The 20,953-nt window shown below is 41.1% G+C and overlaps 2 protein-coding genes across 4 annotated transcripts; both read right to left on the reverse strand.

Annotated features, from left to right (window-relative positions):
• Nucleotides 1-1,032: 1,032 nt before the first annotated feature.
• Nucleotides 1,033-8,852, reverse strand: slc30a9 (solute carrier family 30 member 9). Its single transcript, XM_079167925.1, has 18 exons — nucleotides 8,778-8,852; nucleotides 8,381-8,511; nucleotides 8,082-8,279; nucleotides 7,821-7,868; nucleotides 7,564-7,663; nucleotides 7,251-7,343; nucleotides 7,064-7,146; nucleotides 6,340-6,398; nucleotides 5,950-6,017; nucleotides 4,802-4,960; nucleotides 4,548-4,683; nucleotides 4,374-4,413; nucleotides 4,207-4,278; nucleotides 3,639-3,746; nucleotides 3,331-3,496; nucleotides 2,857-2,986; nucleotides 2,410-2,523; nucleotides 1,033-2,307 (listed from the first exon to the last, which is right to left on the reverse strand). The coding sequence occupies exons 2-18, from the start codon at nucleotides 8,487-8,489 to the stop codon at nucleotides 2,263-2,265; spliced, it is 1,728 nt and encodes a 575-aa protein (XP_079024051.1). The 5' UTR covers nucleotides 8,490-8,511; nucleotides 8,778-8,852; the 3' UTR covers nucleotides 1,033-2,262.
• A 945-nt stretch (nucleotides 8,853-9,797) lies between these two features.
• On the reverse strand, nucleotides 9,798-17,029 carry gsr (glutathione reductase). Of its 3 annotated transcripts, XM_079167858.1 has the most exons (13): nucleotides 16,889-17,029; nucleotides 16,308-16,470; nucleotides 15,518-15,544; nucleotides 15,329-15,417; nucleotides 14,588-14,657; nucleotides 14,213-14,360; nucleotides 13,647-13,701; nucleotides 13,462-13,561; nucleotides 13,101-13,355; nucleotides 12,366-12,477; nucleotides 11,668-11,799; nucleotides 11,400-11,533; nucleotides 9,798-10,427 (listed from the first exon to the last, which is right to left on the reverse strand). In XM_079167858.1, exons 1-13 carry the CDS (start codon nucleotides 16,945-16,947, stop codon nucleotides 10,278-10,280), a joined length of 1,494 nt encoding a protein of 497 aa, XP_079023984.1. In that variant the 5' UTR covers nucleotides 16,948-17,029; the 3' UTR covers nucleotides 9,798-10,277. The 3 variants fall into 3 exon arrangements, with proteins under 3 accessions (XP_079023984.1, XP_079023983.1, XP_079023985.1); XM_079167857.1 differs by lacking the exon at nucleotides 16,889-17,029 and having other exon boundaries at nucleotides 16,308-16,548; XM_079167859.1 differs by lacking the exon at nucleotides 16,889-17,029 and having other exon boundaries at nucleotides 16,316-16,400.
• Between the last annotated feature and the right edge of the window lie 3,924 nt (nucleotides 17,030-20,953).

Here is a 20,953-nt window from a genome sequence, read left to right on the forward strand (position 1 = left end):
CCACATCTGCTTTCCATCCGCTCCCAAAACAAACCAATGAACAATACTAAAACTGATGTGATGTGCGGAAGGATTGAAGATGTGTGTGGTGATCTCCAGACCTTGACAGGCGCGTCTCGAAGCATTTTTTTAATATAATAATGATCCTAATCAGCCCTAAGATCTGCTTCTTCTTCTTTCTTTCTTTTTTTTTAAATCAACGTGCACAAGCGACAGTTTCTTTCTCTGCGGAGGGGAGACATGAAAGGAAACACGATGGGCAGCGGCTCTGGCACAAGCGATCTTGGGAATGGTATATGATGAGACATGACACGGATATGCGCGCAACACCCAAAAATGTGAAGACAACATTCAACGGTCTAAAAACCTGCAATGGCGTTTGTCCGCATTGTCTCCGCTCTTCTGGCTCGGCGAGATATTATTTCAGTCGAGTAGTCTAGCGTGGGTCCAGCCGCGATGCTGTGCGTAATGTTTTGAACGGTCGGTCAATGCGCAGACTGGTTGGAAATGATGTTTTTATTGACGTCAGCGTGCAGGCTAGTCTCCCCCTCCTCCTCCTCCTCCCTTCTCTCCCATCCACACAACTGCACCATCTAATGGACTTAGGTTTACATTCCAGTCAACCATCTGAGCTTTAAACAGGAAATGAGCCTTCAATCAAAGAAGAAAGGAGCAATGCTCCTCCTTAGTGTTCCAGATGCGTTCAGGTCTTCTTTAATGCATCCCATGAGTCATTGTTTTGGGGTAACAATCCAGACACAAGACCTGTTGAGAAGTGTTGAGCTCCGTAATGTTGCTCACTTACTTCACATGAAGCAGTTCTGACATGAAATCCGACACACAAGACAAAAGGAAAGCAAAATTATTTAATAAATTATTTCAAATTTATTCCAACTCCTTCAGCAGCGGCAACATTGTTACAACCGACGGGGGAAAATATTATTACACTATTAACACCTTCAAAAATATATATCCAACCTCCCAAATGTCTCCCCCCGCCCCCCCCACCTCCTCCTCCTCCTCCTCCTCAAGCAGAGTAACATGTTTAACAGGCAGGTGTCCTCCAGCTGTGGCTGACTAAAGTAAATGCAGAATGAAAACCAAAAAGCGCAGTTTGACAATGGTTATTCAGCAGAAACAGAGTAGGCGATAATTCACTTGATCATTTGATACGCATACTGTATAGGCCGACATCCTGACCGATTAAAAACCTGGTTGAGACGGACCACTTATTTACACCGGGGCGCTTGCATCTTCATCTTTGGATCAGTACAATCAGTCACCAGCTGATCAGCTGCCAGACCTCACAAGACAAAGTTACTAAATTTGGAGAACAAAAATCTGATTTTGGAGTGTGAAGCTGGCAGAGAGAGAGCTGAGAAGTGAAAGAGAGGTGCCACTTTGTATAAAGAGCAACATGTCCAATAAATGATCAATTAATACATGTGTTAGTTAGACATCTTGTCTATGTATTGACTTTACAGGACAACACCCTGTTTTCTAATATCTAGTTTTTGCATAAGCTGATGCTCATTAGCGCTACTGTATTCATTCACTCTTCAACTCCAGCATACAATCAAATGAAAAGTCTCAACACCTTTTAATTCATTGTTTTTTTTACCCTGTAATAGAAATAAACTCTATTCATCACAAACTGTTATAGGAGGACCTGCAGCAGCATCGTCCCGTCTTCAGTTCCTCCGTTATAACATTAAAAGAAACAAAACATCTACTTTGTCGAGCAGTTAAACCTGGTTTGAATATGTAGCTCTCAGGTCTCCTTCGTACTAACGGAGGAGACACAGTCACTGTGGTTCAAGCATCACATTAAAGTAAAGTACACATCTAGTAAATGATACTGGTCCTGTTTGGAGATTTTGTTTCTGAAGCAGTCTCGTTTTCAACCGAATCCAAAACACATTCATGCAGGAATGCGAGTTCAAAACGACCCCGAGACTAAACTGTCAAGTACGTTTGTGACCAGAGATTTGAATTTCTCTTACAATTTCAGGCGACTAATGACTTCAGCCAGAAACACTCACACCTGAATGTGAAAGTGGATCCTCGGCTCAAGATCATTTGCCCAAACACTGTCCTCCACTACGGTTGTGAACTATTCTACAGTAAGACTTGATGAGTTGTGCAGAGACGGAGGTTTGTTTTGTGGTGGTCAGGGTGGGAGGCAGAGAGCGGAGGCAGGCTTGGCCCTCCTTCCGTCTTTTCTTCTTCTTTTCATAGCAGAATGGTTCCCTCAGCGCGTCATTATAGTATCTCCAAGTCCACATGACGAACCTCCGGGTTACGTTGCTGCGGAGGAACAAAACACGGTTACATACACATCTGTAACGCCACCATCCTGAAACAGTAAAAACTGGAGTTTCTTTTGGGACAAGTATAACGTTCAAGAACCTTGAGTTCTTTCTCCAAGCGGTCCACCTCGGCCCCCAGAGTGTCGATGATGTTCTCCCCGTGTTTCAGCATGAAGTTCTCCAGCTCCTCGGGGGTCTTCACCTGCTGAATCTCCTGCAGACACACAAAAGCACACACTCTTAACTTAAGTAAGTGCAGATAAAGGTAAGCAATGCAGAAGCATGTTGGATACAGCAGAAGACAAAAACATCACATATTTTAAGACTGAAGCTCAATGAGGCGACAACGGAATACAATTATAAAGGTCTGCACGCTACAAGATCATCTGGAGAGTTCCTATTGTGACCTGTTATGGGTAATATATTTAAAATAGTGATTGTATTTTGTATACTGTAAATATGTATGTAATGAAAAGTAGAGATCAAAACTTAAAAGCAGCAATATTAAAAGAAACAGGAAGCCGTTTTAAAGACCACATGAACTTACATTGAGGATTTGGTCAATGTCTTGTTTTTCCAGATAAGACCGTGTCACCACTCGGCCATCAAAGTCAACCTCAGCCTTGAAGCGCACTTTGCTCAATCCCAGATCGGTGGCCTTCACATCGTGGATGGCTCTGCTCAAAATAAAATAATCATACATTAACTTGGTCAGAGAACAAAACACCGTTACTTGATACTTCAGTGGAGGTCCGCTTCATCACGATGTGTTTATAAAGTCATGTGAATGACGTACTAATCGGTTCAAAGACCACAAAGTTTATATCTTAAAGTAAAGTGTGTTACTGTTCATGTTGTGACCGAGGCTTTAAACTGGATCACAGTGTACAGCTGGTCCTGAAGACGGTTGCATGTAAAGACTAGTAAATACCGGATGATTTAAAGCCAGAGTGTTGTCCATCAACATCAGTATGTTATATATTCACAGCCGTGGAGTGTGTGTGTCTGTTCATTGGCTGACCTCACAGCGGGGTCGTTCTCCAGGAACTCGGTAAGCTTCTGCACACGCTCGGGCTGTATGGAGCGACCCAGCAGAGCCTCGGTGTTGGTGTAGATGAGGAAGGCCGAGACGCTGCCCAGCAACGTGCCCACGCCGAGAGAGCCCAGGCTGTCGTAGTGAGGGTTACCTGGGAGCACGCGGGCCGAGGGACAAAGAGGAATCTGTTAAACTTAAAGAATCTGGATCATTGCCCACATTGACAGCAGAGGCTTAGATAATAGAATAGAATAAAACTGAATCCAACAATGTCTCAAGGCCTCTGTGTTTACCTGTGAGTGAGGTGAGCCCCATGCAGCTAGCAGCCATGATGACTCCTAACACCGCCGCAGTATCCTCCAGCAGCACTACGTTAGTACTCGGGTCTCGACTCTGCATTACTGCACACAAGAGAAAAAGAAAAACACAAGACCACATTTACACTGGAACTGGGATTTATCTACATGACATTTACATTTGTTATCAGATATGCTCTTTGGTATCATGATGGCTTATTAGATTTCCTTCTTTCCTTCAAAATATGCAAATGAACTTGGCCCGACTGAGACAGACTGAGTCTGTGTGCAATGACAGAAAACACCTGGTTTAATTTAAATACGGAGGTACAGATGGATCCATATTAAACTGATCCTTATTGTCTAAACAGTAACTTTATTACGTTTGGTTATTCTGTGCACAAGACATCTATTGCATGTCCGTCCAAGTAGTTTCTTCATTTTTTTACCTCTTACGGATTTAGGCAGATAACCGTTAAGTAAACTGCTGTCTGAGCGCTACAGATTCATTGTAATGTCAGGTGCATCATCAATTAATTAACACAAATATTTCAGTTGTACATACCATATTCATAAAAAGACACTCCATGTAGTTGGGCGCTCCTCTTTATCTCATTGACAGCTACTAGTAACGTTGCTGAGAAACATAAATACAAAGAGATGCTTCAGTACAAAATGCTACGTAAAGTCAAAATGTACTCAAAGATCTGGAGATTCATGTTGATAAACTACCTCCTTCAGACACCAGAGAGCCCGCCAAAATACAGTAGGCCTGAAACACAGAAAGGTGACGTGTTGGATCATTATCCTTCATATATATATATATATATATATATATATATATATATATATATATATATATATATATCTCTGATACCACACAGACGAGTCAAAACAGACACTCACCCATAACAAAGACTCAATGGGCGCTGGGTGCAGCAATCCCATGATGCCATGGTACCAGGAGAGGCCGGCTCCCATCATAAAGATACCCACTCCACTGATGAGGGAGGCGATGTAGCGCATGTTGGTGAAGCCGTACCTGGACAAGACAAAGGGTCTCTGTTACATGACGTCATTTACGCCATTTTAACAAAACCGGGACTAGTTGTCACCCTTCAACAACATTTAAGCCGTTATAATGTGATGCTGGTGCTTACGGGTGGCCAGCATCCGGGTTGCGGACAGACTGGCTGATTCCCAGAGCGAGCAGAGCCTGGTTGCAGGTGTCGGCCAGAGAGTGGATGGCCTCTGAGAACATGCTAGCTGATCCAGTGTAGACCCAAGCCAGGAGCTTGAAGAAGAAATTCAGCCCATTGCTGAGGAACAAGAAAGTAGATCAAGTACTCAAACAGCAACAAAAAGGTTAATAATAATAATAATAATAATAGTAATAATAATAATAATAATAATAATAATAATAATAATAACTTTTATTTTAAAGCACCTTTAAAAACAGAGTTTACAAAGTGCTTTGACAGACGAAAGTTAAACTGGATAAAAACCATACGATTACTCCCATTTTCCACTGCTCTTCTTTTTTCTGTTTATTGCAAAGTATTTGAGCATTTCTGTGTTGATGCTCCTGAATCTCTGCATCATTACTGTAGCTGGGCCTCTCCTCTACTTGGGACATCACTTTTGAATCTCGTGAAGTAAAGACTTCATGTGACTGCACATGTTCTCTAACACAATCACTCTAATCTAATTGGCTACAGGACATGTGAGACAAACTCCCACGCAGCTGCCAATTCAGATTTTCACATCTTTACTAATGAGTGCCAAAAACTAGACCGTGCAGGGGATGTTTTTCAGAACAAAAGCTCTCCAGTGAAACTAGATCTACTGTACAAATGTGGTCAGGATTTTTGTCTATTTTCCCCAAATGTTACACTCAGATATTCCTCCGACAAACAGAGCGTAGTAACCCTGCTGAGAGCAGACTGGTGCTTCCTCTCTAATCCGATACCTCCCACTGTGAGTGCTGCAGCTCATTAAAGTCACCGAGTTCTAGGCCTGCCGCTGTCGTCCGTGTGACAAAGTGTTCAGGAATACACTGATTACATGACTAGCCCACCGTCGCCATAGTCATATAAAAACAATATTATAATAGTAACAACACCCAAAGACCCCAATAAAACCCATTAAGTTCATTTTCGCGTCTCAGAACCCACGTTTAATCAAATAAAAAACGTTAATTTGTAGAATACTAAGCGGGTTATCGATACGTAGTGTCCGCTCCACACAGCAGCGGAGACACAAAAGACAGATTTTAGTCAGAAACACCGGCGAGAGAATCTAAACTTACATGCAGATAGCGACCATGACCACCTTCCCCGGGCCTTGTCGGAAAGTCGCCCTCTGGACCGATCGAGGCTTCGTGGAACAAAGAAAAGCAAAGTGAAACTTCACAACCGACCGTTGATTTATCAAACACATGATTGGGAATTTACAGCTCTGTTGCTTCCGTGACAAAATGATACAGTTGATGTTATCTCATGAACAATATACGGTGACATACCAGAGAGGTGTAACACAGTAGAGTATTAAAATAACATCACTGTATACTACAGAGGACTCCATGACACACAAATACACCACTAACGTCCACGTTACTTCCTCTTTCACATGTAAAACATGACGTGGAGAACTGATCGTATAATCAGACAAAAGGACAGACAAAAGTTAAAGTGCTCACCTTCGTGTTTCCCCAAAAGTCTTTGTATTCCTTCAACAACTGTTGATTCCGAAAAATATCTGGAGGTCAACAAACAAGAGATTCAAATAAAACAATATGTCAAAACAGACCAAAGAATTAATAACAGCTGAGAAACAAATCAGGTAAGTTGTACAAATATTCACAACGTTTCTAGTTGGGCTCAGTTTTCACATTGAAGGAAACTCACTGATTCGAGAGTTGGATGAGAAGATTAACACTCTTAGCTATAGATAGATATAGATAGATATAGATAGATCGACTGGTTCTGTTCAAAATGACAAAATCTGCCTCCCAGCCCCTCGATAGCTCTGTCACATCCTTTTATATTGTGTTTGTTTAATCTGTACAAAAGTTAAAGTAGAAGACAATCCTCGGTGTTACAGGAGGTTATGTGTGGGACTACTTTTTGGCTGCGAGCTGCGACTTCACTCAGCAGCTACGTGGTAACTACTCAGAGCCAAGAAATAGTCCGGCACAAAAACAATATCATTTATTTTACATTTGTGTTCTGAACTCAGGCCAGCTGTTTCCAGACTTTCTGCTAAGTTAAGCAAACCGGCTGCTGTACAATATGAACCTGGTTTTAATCTTCTCATCAAACTCTGTGGCAGAAAGCAAAAAGAAGAACTTTAGCTTTGAGACAAGATATTCCGCATGTTGTTCACACAGATTCACAAGCAGACGGGGAATAATAAAAACCTACTCTCTATGTACTCTCGCTCCACTTCTTTCCTGAGATTTCTCTCTCGGGCTAGGGCCTCTTGGCTTCCCCATACCTCCAGTGCTCTAATTGTCACAGAGACAAATAAACAGTCAATAAACGTCAAAGAATATATCAATACAAAATTGGTGATTTACGCAATAATTAGTTTAAAGGCTGTTTGACTAACTTGGCTTCCACGTCTGACCGCAGGAAGACCGTGAACGCCTCTGTGTCGTCGTGAGGGCTGCGTCTCCTGATCTTTCGAAGCTGTTCCAGATCACTGTGAACGCAGAATGAGAAGATTTGAGGAAGACCCGAGTTACACAGCGTTAGGCAATCTTATACCAGCTGATTGCAACCGCATGTCCACTTATTAACTAGAAGGAAATTGAGCACGCACTGAACAGAGGAGCATTCAGTACTAATCCTTCAGTATGGGGATATACGGTTTAGTGAAGCATATATCCAATGAAACAGTCAGTTTGGGGTTCAGGAGTTACCTTGGTTTGAGGCAGAACTCATTCATGGCTCTGACTGCCGTGATGAAGTTGTTCTTAGTGTACTTGGCTCCATATTCTCTTTTCTTCAGGACGGCCCGAACTGCATATTAAAACAGAGGGAAACTATGAAACAGAGTTTTTTTTATCCACATTTATATATATATATATATATATATATATATAAAATATAAAGTGAATCAAAAGTGAGGCACAGAGTCTGTTTCAGGTGAAATCATGCACAAAATGTTGATCAGTACCTTTCACTTGAATTGTCTCAGCCTTCGTCAGCCCCTGAGAAGTTGGATCTGTGAGAGCAAAGATTTAAACGCACTATTGAATTTCCCGAAACATCTCAACTTACCACAAACATTTCCCGGTGCTTAGGGTGTGAGGGTGTGCAATACCGACCGTGTTAACAGGAAACAAATTGGGGAAATGAATGTACACAAGACAACGGCACACAACACTCCAAGATCAGACAGCAACTTCTGCAGTATTTTGACATTTTAAAAAGTCACCTAATGAAGCTGGGGGGGCTTTTACAGCAGCAGACAGGACGTTTTCCGCTGATGGAGCATCACCGGATGCTGGTTTTGGGGGTCCATCGTCACTGCTGCCAGAGGTAGAGTAGTACTGCACCTTTCCCAGCCCCAGAGAAGCAACCCGGCAGTCTGGAAGGCTGAACCATAGGTTGTGTATGCCTCCACTCTGCCAACCTGTGCAACAGAATGTAGAACAGCGTTTGAATGAGGAGAGTAGAAGAAGCCTAAATGTGTAACACGTCCCGGTACATCACGTCGATATTTAGAGTCCTCACCGTAGCACAGCTGGTTGAACCTCGGGGACCGCTGCGAGAGAGGCGCCCGGTGCTGCAAGGAGACCCTGCAGAAGACGTGCCACGGTCTGTGGGCGAGGCTGGGGAACATGCTCGGTACCGGAGTGAAGGATCTTTGCGACACAAATGGCACACGGGTCACCGTTATGTTAGCTTGTCAACTTAACCCACTTCAGACAGATTAACGACAAGACATCGCCTCTCAACGTACGTGCCGGTTAACACCACTACGGAGCAACACAGTTGGCTAACTTAGCTAGCTAGCACTAACGATAACATCGTCAGCGGCCGTAAAGTAACACGTTCTGTGTAACATCTTTACACAAAGCAACTGAATGTCGCGTAAATTTGAGATAAAGTCATTCAAAAAAGCAAATACCTTTCTATTGTGAGGTTTGTGCTGCATAATCTGTGTCCATTTTGAGAATCTATGGTCAAACTGACTGGACGTGACCTGTGACACACGAGTGACGTCGGCACTCTTCTCGCGAGAGTTTAGTCGGGTCTGTCACATCGACTAGTATCGCGATATTTTGTAAACCAAACAAGGTCATTTATTTTATTTTTTTGACACAGTCGTCAAACTAAATCATATTCTGTTCAGAATAAAAGTTAGTTAATTGGATGTTAAATATTTTTAAAACACTTTTTAATGTAGCTACCCAGTTGTGGAAGATTTTTAAGTTTAAAACAGGCAACACCACAATATAAATATAATTGATTACATGAGTCCTGCACTATAAATCTTATTGTAGTAAAAGTACAAGTGTCAGCAAAATCCCCAATAAGTACCACAATTAAAAATACTCTATCATATATGGAAATATGTCTATCAAATATTGATTTATTAACATCAAAACAATTGTGTTCTTGTGTAATTGGTTGATATGGACTACATTTAAATTACTTTATATCATGTTAGGAAGTTTAATCTTAGTTATATGTATATCATATGTTTTGTATGTAAAAATCACTCAACTGTTAAGCATCTATAACTTTGGCTGTCAAAGAAATGTAGTCAAAAATACAATAGTATCTTTTGAACCGTTTGTGAGTAAAATATAAAGTCAGGTAATGGAAATAGATCCACCACACTGTTGCATCTGGACAGTAAGCATGTACAGTTTGTGTCACTACACATAACATCTGGGAAATTCATAGCAGGATAATCATTCTGTATTTTTGTTTGTCTTGATGCAACATTGTTATCACACATTTAGAGAGTGTCTCTCTTAGGTATGAGAAGGAATGCAGCTCCCTCTCTCTCAAACACGAACAGAACAGAACTGCATTCATTCATTCATTCATTCATTGCTCTACCCACGCCAACTGTAAACACAGACAGGGAAGGGCACTAGTGGGGAAGAGTCACAGAATGAAGAGACAAGAATCCCAACAGTTAAGAAAACAAACCCTGTGTGTTTATTGAATCTTTAGAACAGTACAGTATTGCATTAGCCTTGCATTAGAAGTAAGTGTGCGTAGCAGTGTTTGTAATATTCATCTGACAAGTGACGTGACAAATCAAACACATACACTAGGAGAGCTCTTTTTGATTACCAAATGCAATCACTTGACAACAATACCTGCAGATCCATCACTTCCATTTCACCATCATTCAAATGGAATCAAGACTATTCAATCAATAATCAAGACCCACAGTACAGTTTAAGAAGGCCATAACTCGGTCTTGGTCCATTTAGGAAGAAGTTAGAAAAGATGAAACACTGCGCACGAATAATGTCACTTAAATGAGAGAAAATGTAACTATGTTGTTTTAGAAAGCTAATTTAGAAAGTGGTCACGCTGACGCGAGAGTGGTTCAGAGGAGCGACTCTGTCCCGGTATGCTTGTCTGGGTTGCTGGTCGTATAGAGGGATTAACGCATTGTGACAAACTCCTCAGACGAGGTGGGGTGAATGGCGACGGTCTTGTCGAAGTCGGCTTTGGTAGCGCCCATTTTGATGGCCACAGCGAAGCCCTGCAGCATCTCATCACAGCCTAGACCCTGCATGTGCAGGCCCACCACCTGAGGAAAAGAGACACGACAGCCTTTGAAGATCACCGCAGTCGTTGGTGTGCACAAGAGACACAAAAATAAAAGGACACAGTCACACACATAAAGGTTATGCATTGGAATTGAGTTTTAAGAATTTTCCTAAACCTGCATGATCTACTTCTACTTAAGAAATCAGACTTCCTACGATTACCAAAATGACTTTGAAGAATCTGAGGAGATTGGGTGTGAACATGTTGACGTCAGCTGTGCCTTAACCAGCATGTGAAGGTGGAGAAAACCATTGTGATTCCAACATAGTCACAAGCAGGAGAGATAATTCTGGTTAGGGATAGGCAAGGGACACACCCCATACTTAAAATCTCCGTGCATCAATTACAGGATTAGTGCACAGAGACAGGAGCCTCTGCATCTGCACCTGCTGGTGAAGTCTTACTTTACACTCGGTCTGGCTGCTTCAGGGGAAAAAAAGTATACCAAACACCAAGAACTTGGCCCTAAAATTAAACGTATTAATAGCTGTTATTTTTATTTATTCATTCCACATGGTTTGACATTTTTTAGAGAGTCTAATGTGTGCTTATACTGGGTTCACTTAGACTGATTATCATGGGTTCATTGTGTCACTGACAAAGGAAAGTGTGTGGATACTAGCAGGTGTGTTTTCATGATGCAGTAGGCCATATTTATTAAAAGGCTTATTATTGCAATCCACTTGAGTGCCTGTAACAAGCTTTTTAACCAGTCACTGCCTAAAGATGAAGGCAGGTGTTTTTTCTGTTGAAATGGTTTAAAGAGGATTAATCCCTCAATAATCATTTCAAGAACAACATTTAGGTTTTTAAGCAGTTTTCAGATTTTCATAATCTGACAGACTGAGATAAATCTAAATGACTTGTACCTGAGCAAACAAGGCAAAGAGTTAATGTTGTTTTCATTAATAACAATTATTTCCACCACCTGTAAATAACAGAGGACTCCTACCTTCTCCTCCTTGCCCTCACACACCAGCTTCATGATGCACTGACTCTTCCTGCTCGTGATGGCGTGATACATCGGAGTGAAAGAAGTCTTGTAGATCTTCACATTCTCCTTTCCTCTAGATTTAATGGCCTCCTCTGGGACAGCAACACAAATGAAGCGGTTTGAATTCTTGTCCTCATGAGTACGACAAAGGATGAAAAACACTGGACTTCAACCTTTTACATGATTGACGATGCCTGTATAGGCATCGTCAATCACTGCCACTGACCTTCTGTGAGGCCCACTGTTCCGATGGGTGGGTGGCTGAACACCACGGTGGGGATACTCGAGTAGTCCAGCTTGGAGTCCTTCTTGCCCTCAAACAGTCTGTGGGCCAGCTTTCTGCCTGCAGCGATGGCAACTGCCCCGACATACAACAACATAACATCAGTACATTTCATAACAAAATATTTCAGGTAAAACGCTTCATTCCGAAACCAGAAAAACAAGTACGGAGCAGCACTGCACCTACTTCAACGGTGCATGGAGCAGGGAAAAGTAAACAGTAACTAGATACAATCATGTATAATGGATGTCTGTCTCTACATGAGGGCAGGAAAATTACACATTTCTGTCAATGACTTAGCAGTTCCTTCTGCGAAGTGATGCCTTGTATGAAGCTGTCAAGGTTTAGTTTTTAGGGGACAAATCATGGTCTGAATTTCTTTTTGGAAGTTCAACCACCCCACCACGTGAGTTGGACCTGAGCTGCAGCTGAAAAGCTTTTTTTTTTTCTAATAACGAGTCACACCCAAAGCTTGTAAACAGGCCAGACGTGGACTCCAAAGTGACTCATTTGATGGACAGAGTTGACAGACAAAAACATGTAAAGATATTCAACATGGATACCGAACACTGGAACGTAAACACGACTGTGTAGTTTTCAACTTCCGCAAAATGATTCAAATTGTTAGTGCAACTTCCTACCAGGCGTGAGAAGAGCTTTGCCACAAACGTCCCCGACAGCGTAGATCCCGGCTCTGCTGGTGTTCTGAAACTCATCCACCACGATGTGGCCTCTTTCATCCATATCCATACCCTGCAAACAGAGAGAATATTGTTAAATGATTAGTATAAATGAGCTAAAACATCACATTTTAGCACTGAATTTTTACTGACTGACTGTAATTTAATCCGTTATTAATTTGGCTGTTAATCCCAAACTAACAAGATTTTCACTCTTCACGTCTAACAAACAACAGAACAAAGACTGCTCAGTGACTGTGGTCCCGGATTATCCCTAGTCGTTGATTTAAAGGGATTCAATGCCTGGTTTACTTGGGGCTCCTAGTATATAAAAAGGTGTGACATTAAGAGACTAAACAATGATCTGGAGTGCTGCTATAATCTAAGAGAGCAGTTAAGGTGCTAAAATGAGGGTGACACAAGGAAAACTGAGCCAAAGACTGATTAATTCCCGTTGCAGACAGATGGTGACAAGAGGTAGTCATCTGTTTTAAATGCACCACTACCATTGTATTGATGGGTGTTGCATGTGTTTTGCATTGTTTCCAGCTGCAAAAAATAAATGTCCTCAATAAGGAGGATAAAGACGTTTTGTCTGTCCAGAAACATCTGCCAATTTCCCCACTGAGCTAAGATGTTGTTTCCTCGGCACATTTCAGCATCCAGTTCACATTAACATCACCTGCAGACGCTTACCGTGGCGCCGATGTTCAGTCCTGAAGTGTTGGGTTGCCGGCCGATGGCCCAGAGAAGGCAGTCCACCCCCTGGATGGTGCTGATCTTCTCCTCGTCGTTCTTCTTCTCTGGGTCTTTGGTGACGAGCGTCACCTCCAGTCCTGTTTCCGTCTTACACACAGACTTCACCTGAGAGTTCTTCCACAGATCCACACCAGAGTTGATCAGCTCTTTGGTGCAGTTTGTGCTTATGAAGCTGTCAAAGTTCCTCAAAACCTACAGAGAGAGTTTGAGAGCATATGGAGTTACGATTATTTGCATTACTCCACACTTTTGAAAGTCATCATTTTAGTATTTAGATGCGATTCTGTGGGTTTCTTACTCCCGTCTGTCGAATAATGAGGGATGTTTTGGACCCCAGGGTGGAAAGGATGCCAGCCATCTCCACTGCAATATAACCCGCACCCACAATCACGGTGCGCCTGTTGGGGAAAACCAAAACCTTTTATTATAGGAACAAACTTTACACATGGTATAAACACGAAAGAGATCATACGAGAAGCTTACTTTGGCAGAGTTTCAAGTTCAAAAAAGCCATCACTGGTAATGCCCAGACTTCCCCCTGAAATGATCAATAAACAATACTTGTTTATATTTTTAACTTTTTATAAAAGTCATCTTTTTGCTGGAATCATTAAATGAGGGGTAGGCAACCTTACGTACGCCATAGTCACATGTTAACTTAACCGATGGCACACTAGCAATAAGTGTGCAGGAAAGTTCTTTTAAATGTTGACGTGCCCTATTGGCAGTTATGTTATTTACAGTAGCTTTTCATAGATTTTTTCCTCTAACCACATTGCACAAAGACCTGCCATACTCTGCCTCTGATTGGCTGGTACTCGTCGCCGTCTTCACAACATTTGTAAACTTTATTGCTGATTAATAATGTTGATATGCATGTTGCCTACATGAATGAAATCAAATATGTGACCTGAACTTAAGCTACTTAAACGTAATGTTTAAACACTGAATAACAAGAAAATTTCAAAATGGCTCTTCATATCAAAAAGGTTGCAGATCCCCTGGATTAAATAAAACAAACTCTTCCAGGTAAAACCTGAGCACATTACCTGGAATATCAGCATCACTCAGAACAGTAGGCAGTCCTCCGGTGGCGATGAGGATGTGAGGCGCTGTATATTTTCTTCCATTGACCTCCACAGTCGGCTCAGGATCATCTGTAAACCGGGCATGGCCTTGGATAGTTTGGACTTTGGCCTGAAATGGATCAGATGACATTATTTCTTCTGCAATAACTTTCTTCTTTAGAGGAAAACAAACAAACAAAACAAGTCAAATAATTGTTGATCCAGTGCAAACATGTTAGTCGGTATGTTAACCTGAAGTAAATATTGCTGTGTATATATATATATATATATATATATATATATGGGGATTACAACAGACACACTGAAATAACAAAGATGATATAAATGGGAACTTACTTTGTCAAGGTTGTTGCGATAAATGCGATTTAAGTGACTAACATAAGCGTCCCTTTTAGCCTTGAGAGCTCTGCAAACACAGGAAATGATCAAAGATAAGAGGTTGTTTGTTTGTTAAACCTACATTCATTCAAGAAACACGCGCGTTCACATGATGAATGCAACTCATGTCTGATGTGATTTACATTTTATGAAAACTTTAAAAAATGGATCCTGTTGCTGCAACATACATGGGGTGGACAAAATAACAGGAACAACACAACACAAACTACAGCCTACTATGGAGTTAAAACATTCTGACAGTTTAAAAAAAGGTAAAACATTAAAGAAGATGTGCTGTGTGCAAAGATTCCAATAGATTGGACATGTTTCCTGTATTTTAATACGCACTTCTTTCACTAACGTCTTCACAGTTGGACCCATTTTAAGACAAACCCATTCAGGCGAACCTTCACCGACCTCCCAGCTCTGATGCACGCTAGTGTTTGTTTCCCTGACTAATGTTTCCTGCAGCCACTCCTTCCAGATCCTTATCTTTGACTGTCACCCTGACTTGACTTCGTGGTTCACAAAGAACACAGAAAGGGGCTGAAGTGAAGCAACAAGAGATGGCGACAGACGGGGAAGCCGAGCTGTGAAACGGACACCTCTTCGTTGGAGGAACAACCGTTGCGGATTTCAAAAGAGCTCATTGTAGTTGCACAAAACGAGGTGAAATAAAAAGAGGACACTGTAACTTACTCCCAACTGAAACGGACATTTCCAACGTCAAAGCCGTAGTCGCTGTGATCGTGGAGATACTCTGCATGAACTGCTGCATTCCACATAACCTGTGAATCACTGGGTTAGACATCTAGTGAATAAAAAAAAATATTATGTCTCTGAGTTAAAACTCGGCCTGTTGCAACAAGAATAGAAAGAACAGTGTACCTTCTTTGGGACACAGCCAACATTGACCTGAAAAAACCCCAAAAATATTCAAATTAGTTCAACGTCAGCACGATGAAGCTGCCTGCAAACATGATACTTAAAAGAAAATGGTTAATATATGTATTCAAACAATCACACAGCACCACTGGAAATCAATTAACGATAGCAAATGAATATGAACTTCATATAAAGGTTCTCTGTCAGGCAAAAAAAAAAAACATATTCTACAATTAAAAAGGTTCCTAACTTTCGTTTGGCTGGATTTAACCATCCTACAACCCCTTGTTATTTGGTTTGTGTGGACTGAATTATGTTATACGAGATTATTTTCCTTATTTGTTAACAACATTTGGAAACTAATCAGACTATTGTCTGTCGCCTTTGTGCAATCAGAATGTGGTTTTAGCAGTTTAGGAAACACCTGCAGCAATGTATTTTATCATCAACTTCCCATCTAGATCAAAAGAAAAGTCACAGCAGTGGGTGAACACAATAATGTGAACACCTGTGTGTAATGCCTTCCTTTACAAAAGCTTTGTAATAATATAAAACTAAAGCTGTGTGAAGCCCTTGAGAATAAACACCTGACTCAAAGCTTACAGCTTCAGTATTTCGTGGCTACAACGTTTGTTGGAAACACAAAACACTTCCACAAAAGGAGTCCGGAGGCTTCGCAGTGAACCTGGCAACCAGCGCGTGTGTGTGAAAGCTGCAGAGGCGACACAACACAGCAACTCAGGACGGATAACAGTGTTTTAGTTGTTGTTGTTGTTGTTGTTGTTTTACTCACGCAGGTACCTCCGAGTTTGTCACTCTCGATCACGGCGCTGGCAGCTCCGAGCTCCGACGCCCTCCGAGCACCGGCCAGACCTCCGGACCCGCCGCCGATCACCAGAAAGTCGAACCGGGTCGTTTCTTCTGAGGCCATGCTGCGGCGGATAAGAGCTCCGTGTCTGCGAGAGGACGAGGAGACAAGTTGCTTTCTGAGGCTGAACCAGGAGGCAGCTCGCGTCCGGGTTAACGTTGCCATAACCAGGAAGCTCGCAAGGGCGCGCGTGTGTGTGTGCGCACGTGTGTGTGTGTGTGTGTGTGTGTGTGTGTGTGTGTGTGTGTGTTGGCGCGCAATGGGTCAAGTGAAAGCCACTGACTGCTGTGTCATTATGAATCGCAACAATGGTGTGTAAATCCCAGAAACTGTTTCCACAATAGTCATGGTGATCCTCACATAAGCTACAGTACATGGGGCTACAATACCAGCCGTAAATCACAGCTAATTCTGCAACACGAATACGGTTAAATATACATTTAAAATGCTATAAAACTAGTCATTAGTTTTTAACTGTTCAGTTAATATCTGTCGCAGAGACTCACCTCGGTAACGCCAGTGACACAGTAGGAAACAGCCTGTTGATTCGTATAAACAGCATCATTTATTCGTGTATGCTCGTTTTAATGACATACATCCGCCGCGTGCCGTTGTTTATCTCTGTCAGCTGGTAGTTTGACTTCATTATATCGTAAAATACAAACGCTTTTAACACTTCCTGTGTCACTGGGTGAACTGACCTCTGAAAAAACACGTAGAAATGTTGCCTTTTAGCGGTGTTTATACAAATAAAACTACACAGAGATGTTGGAGGTTGTCATATTTGAGGGTGTGAATAACGGCGACGTCTCGAGCGTTAGCATACGTTATTTTTGTAGCAGAATATTTAGAAACAAGCGTAAATAATCCCAGAGTATAAAGGCGATTTGCGTAGTATTTCTTCCAGAATAGCGGAGACCTACGCCGTACTCAGCACACCAGCTGTAAAGAAAAAGAAAAACGTAAACTTCCGGCCACATCTTTCAAAATAAAGCTTCACTCGCGTCACAGAATCCGGTTTTCGCAAAGTAGGTTTTCACATACAAGGAATTTGCTTTAGTGTGTTGGTGAATAAGATACACTTGGTAGAGAAAATACAATTTAAAATAAAAGATTGTAAACTGTAGACTAAAATAAAATAACAAAACAAGTATGGAAAAATGCAATATAAATAGGTACAATATATCTGAATTTTAAATAAAAGAGCTGTGCAGAAGTGGTAGTTTTATAAAGAACTGTGCAAAATTGTCCAAAGAATGTGTACGAAGCATAACAATGTAATATACAGAGATGCAGTCTCAAAGATGTGCATTTGGCACAGGGGCGTAGGTTTGGTCTCAGCATTGGTAGGGACCCCCCCCCCCCCCCCCCAATTAAATAAATGAATAAAAAACGTTCTGCTAAAATGTCAATATACAGTAACAGTATATTCTATATCCAAAATATATATATAAAACTTTTCCCAGTTGTGCAGCCAAAAAAGACAAACAATTCTGCAGCACTTAATAGGCTATAAATTAAGTGCTTTCCTCCTTTATGCAATTTGTAGTAGTTCTGGGCAATGATTAACATTTTTAATCTCGATTAATCGCATAGATTTTTTGCAATTAATCGCATTGTTATGGCAAAGTTCAATAATTAATTCAAAAGTAGTGTATTGCGCACTTTTATTTTAAAAGTACTGCTATATGAACAATAACATTTGGTTTGCACACTTTAAACAAATAAGGTGCTTTTTAACAGCAGTATTCCCTATACACAGTAGCAGTTATATTTCTTGCACTATCTGTGCTCAGTGTGCTGACTGTATGTGAAACGTGTTCCACTGCTGTGCAACAGGAATAAAATGTTTCAGCAAAAATGTCTGTCTTCATGACAGTCAGAGCATGTGAATGCAGCTCTACTGTTGATCAATATAATGCTGTAACTCCGAGGTGATGATGGTTACCCAGCGATCAAAGAATAAAGACACGTTACGCACAATTTAGATGTATTTTCCCTTTAACTCACGAGATGCAGGTAGCATGTTTTATACTTTAATGTGAATATAATTCATACTTTGTTGGCATCTTATTCTGAAAACCGAATGTCTGAAGAAACCGGTTGTTGTCTCACGTTAACTTTCCGCTAACTTTCAAAGTCCTTCGCTCGCTCCCGATCTGTGCAGTTTGAATGCGTTTGCCGTGAATTTCAGCATATTGGTGCACTAACATGTAAGTGTCTGCTGAGTTGACCACGGAGATCTGAGTGTCTGCTGACTTTACCGCAGCGATGTCCAGTAGTCTCCATTCCTCCACCGTTGCCAGTGAGCAACGGACTTTCAAAATAAAAAGAAACGCTATAAATAATTGTTGGCGTTAATTAATTAATGCGTTAACGCGATAATAACGCGTTGACTTACCCAGCACTAATAATAATACGAATGAGTTTGCAAATATATTGTGCAAAATATTTTTTTCTAACTGGCAATTCAAATTCACAAAATATTGGTGGGGACAATTGTGTCTTTGGTTGTGACTAGTCCCTATGGACCATACGCAAACCTACACACTTTGACAGATGTTTATGTAAAAAGCAGTGGTGGGCCGCCCTCAAGGCCTTCTCTGCTGGCCTAAACAGAATCACAAAGTTATAGCTATTTTATAATTTAATAATTTTTCTTAAATACAGTACATGTATTATAAATTATAAAAATATTTTTTCCAGTGCAGCTTGTTTTAAGTAGAGCTTTTATCCAATCAGATTTCACCCCTGTGTCTCTAGGTAAGAAGAGAGGCCTGAGACTCAAAAGTGAATCCCTTTGCAGTTTAAGTGAATGGGGACAATATTGTCATAGTGTTCAACCAATCAGATCTTTAGTTTGACATGTTGGGCGTATTCTTTGACGTGCCAGAGCCTGCTAGCTGGCCTACAACTACATCAGCATTAACACGCAGCTCAGTTTTCAGGTGCAGCTGTATGGAGCGAAATCTATGGAGCGAAATCCAGGTCAAAAGTTTTGTTCATTTGAAAACAAAATTTGAACCTGAAAGTTCAAGTTGTGGTCTTGAACATTGAAAAATACAGCAATGGATTAAAAATAAAAATAAGTGAATGAAAAGTTTTTTGGGGTTGAATATAATTTTGATTCAGTTCTGGAATTTTTTTGAATACATTTTTTTTTTTCACTTTCACATATATTTTGATATTTGAGTTCTTATATTTTTCAGTTTCAGATTTTATATTTTCAGATTCAAATCTTTTTTTTTTCAGTTTCAAATCTTTTTTTCAGTTCAGGTCGTTTTTTTCAGTTCAGATCGTTGTTTTTTCAGTTCAGATCGTTTTTTTTCAGTTCAGACTTTTGACCCTGATCTAACGTGGGGGGCGTGGCATCAACTGAGAGGGGCGTGGCATCATGAGTGACAGCATAACCGCGAAAACTATGATTCAACACTTTCTATACACCATATTCACGTGATTGAAAGGATAAAAAAAATTACGCTAGAGACAAAATTCTGTTTAGCAAGCTGTTTTAGCCTGTACTTGGCACGGATCACAGTAAATGAGAAATAAACTATGCCATATTGGGCCGTTCAACTACCACACTTTAATATCTGACGTTTCGCACTCTCACACACCACTGTGAACGCAGCGTAGTATCCTTGTGATGGCGTCCGTGAGAAAACGCAAGCTCAAAATGTGTCAGCGGCAGCTAGTAGAGGCACTTCCTGCTGCAAGCTCAGCTGCTGCGGCAAGTTGGGCCACTGTGTGGGAGAGGTGCCGCGGCAATTTAGCCTTTATTTCTCGTTCGTTGACAATATGTGACAATGCATTATGGTCCTTGAAGGTATGACTGTTGGTAGTTGTAATTGGTTTAGTAAAAAAATGCCGAATTGTAACAGTATGGCTACTCGTTTTTATTAAACTAAGCTAATAGGCTGACATCCGTTGGCACTTGTTGCCATGGCAACTACACCAGCAGACTAAACTGGGGTGAATGAACGGCTATGCTAACGAATTTCATTGCACAATGGATTTATAAATTAAGAAAACTATATTTTAAAAACGAAACAGTGGAAAACATCTCTCTACCTGTGGTGATAAATAAAACATATGTATGTGCCCTGCATTAGTTTACTCCTGACAGAAGCGCTCACTTCAAGGTAAACTTCCTCTTGTGGCCAAATGGGTCAATGACGCAAGACACTTAATCCCAAAATTGCCCCTGTAGCTGTGCCTACGGTGTAGAAATGTGATAGAATCTGAATTGTAAGTCGCTTTGGATAAAAGCGTCTGCTAAATGACTGTAATGTAATGTAATATAATGTACCTATCCCGAGAGTGGAATGCTACTGTTGTTCAGTGGTATGTACCTATCCCAAGAGTGGTATGCTGTTGTTCAGCGGTATGTACCTATTCTTGGAGTGGTATGCCAGTAGTTTTCCAACGGCACACTGTTTGCTGAAGGCAGGTGCCACTTGATTTAGTATGATTTAGTATTTGCTGATGTGCCCTGAAACTGATATTATGGCCAATGTATGTATGGATGTACTATATCATACCACTGATATGAATGGCACACCACTCTGATT

The sequence above is a fragment of the Pholis gunnellus genome, assembly GCF_910591455.1.
Source record: "Pholis gunnellus genome assembly, chromosome: 10".
NCBI lineage: Eukaryota > Metazoa > Chordata > Actinopteri > Perciformes > Pholidae > Pholis > Pholis gunnellus.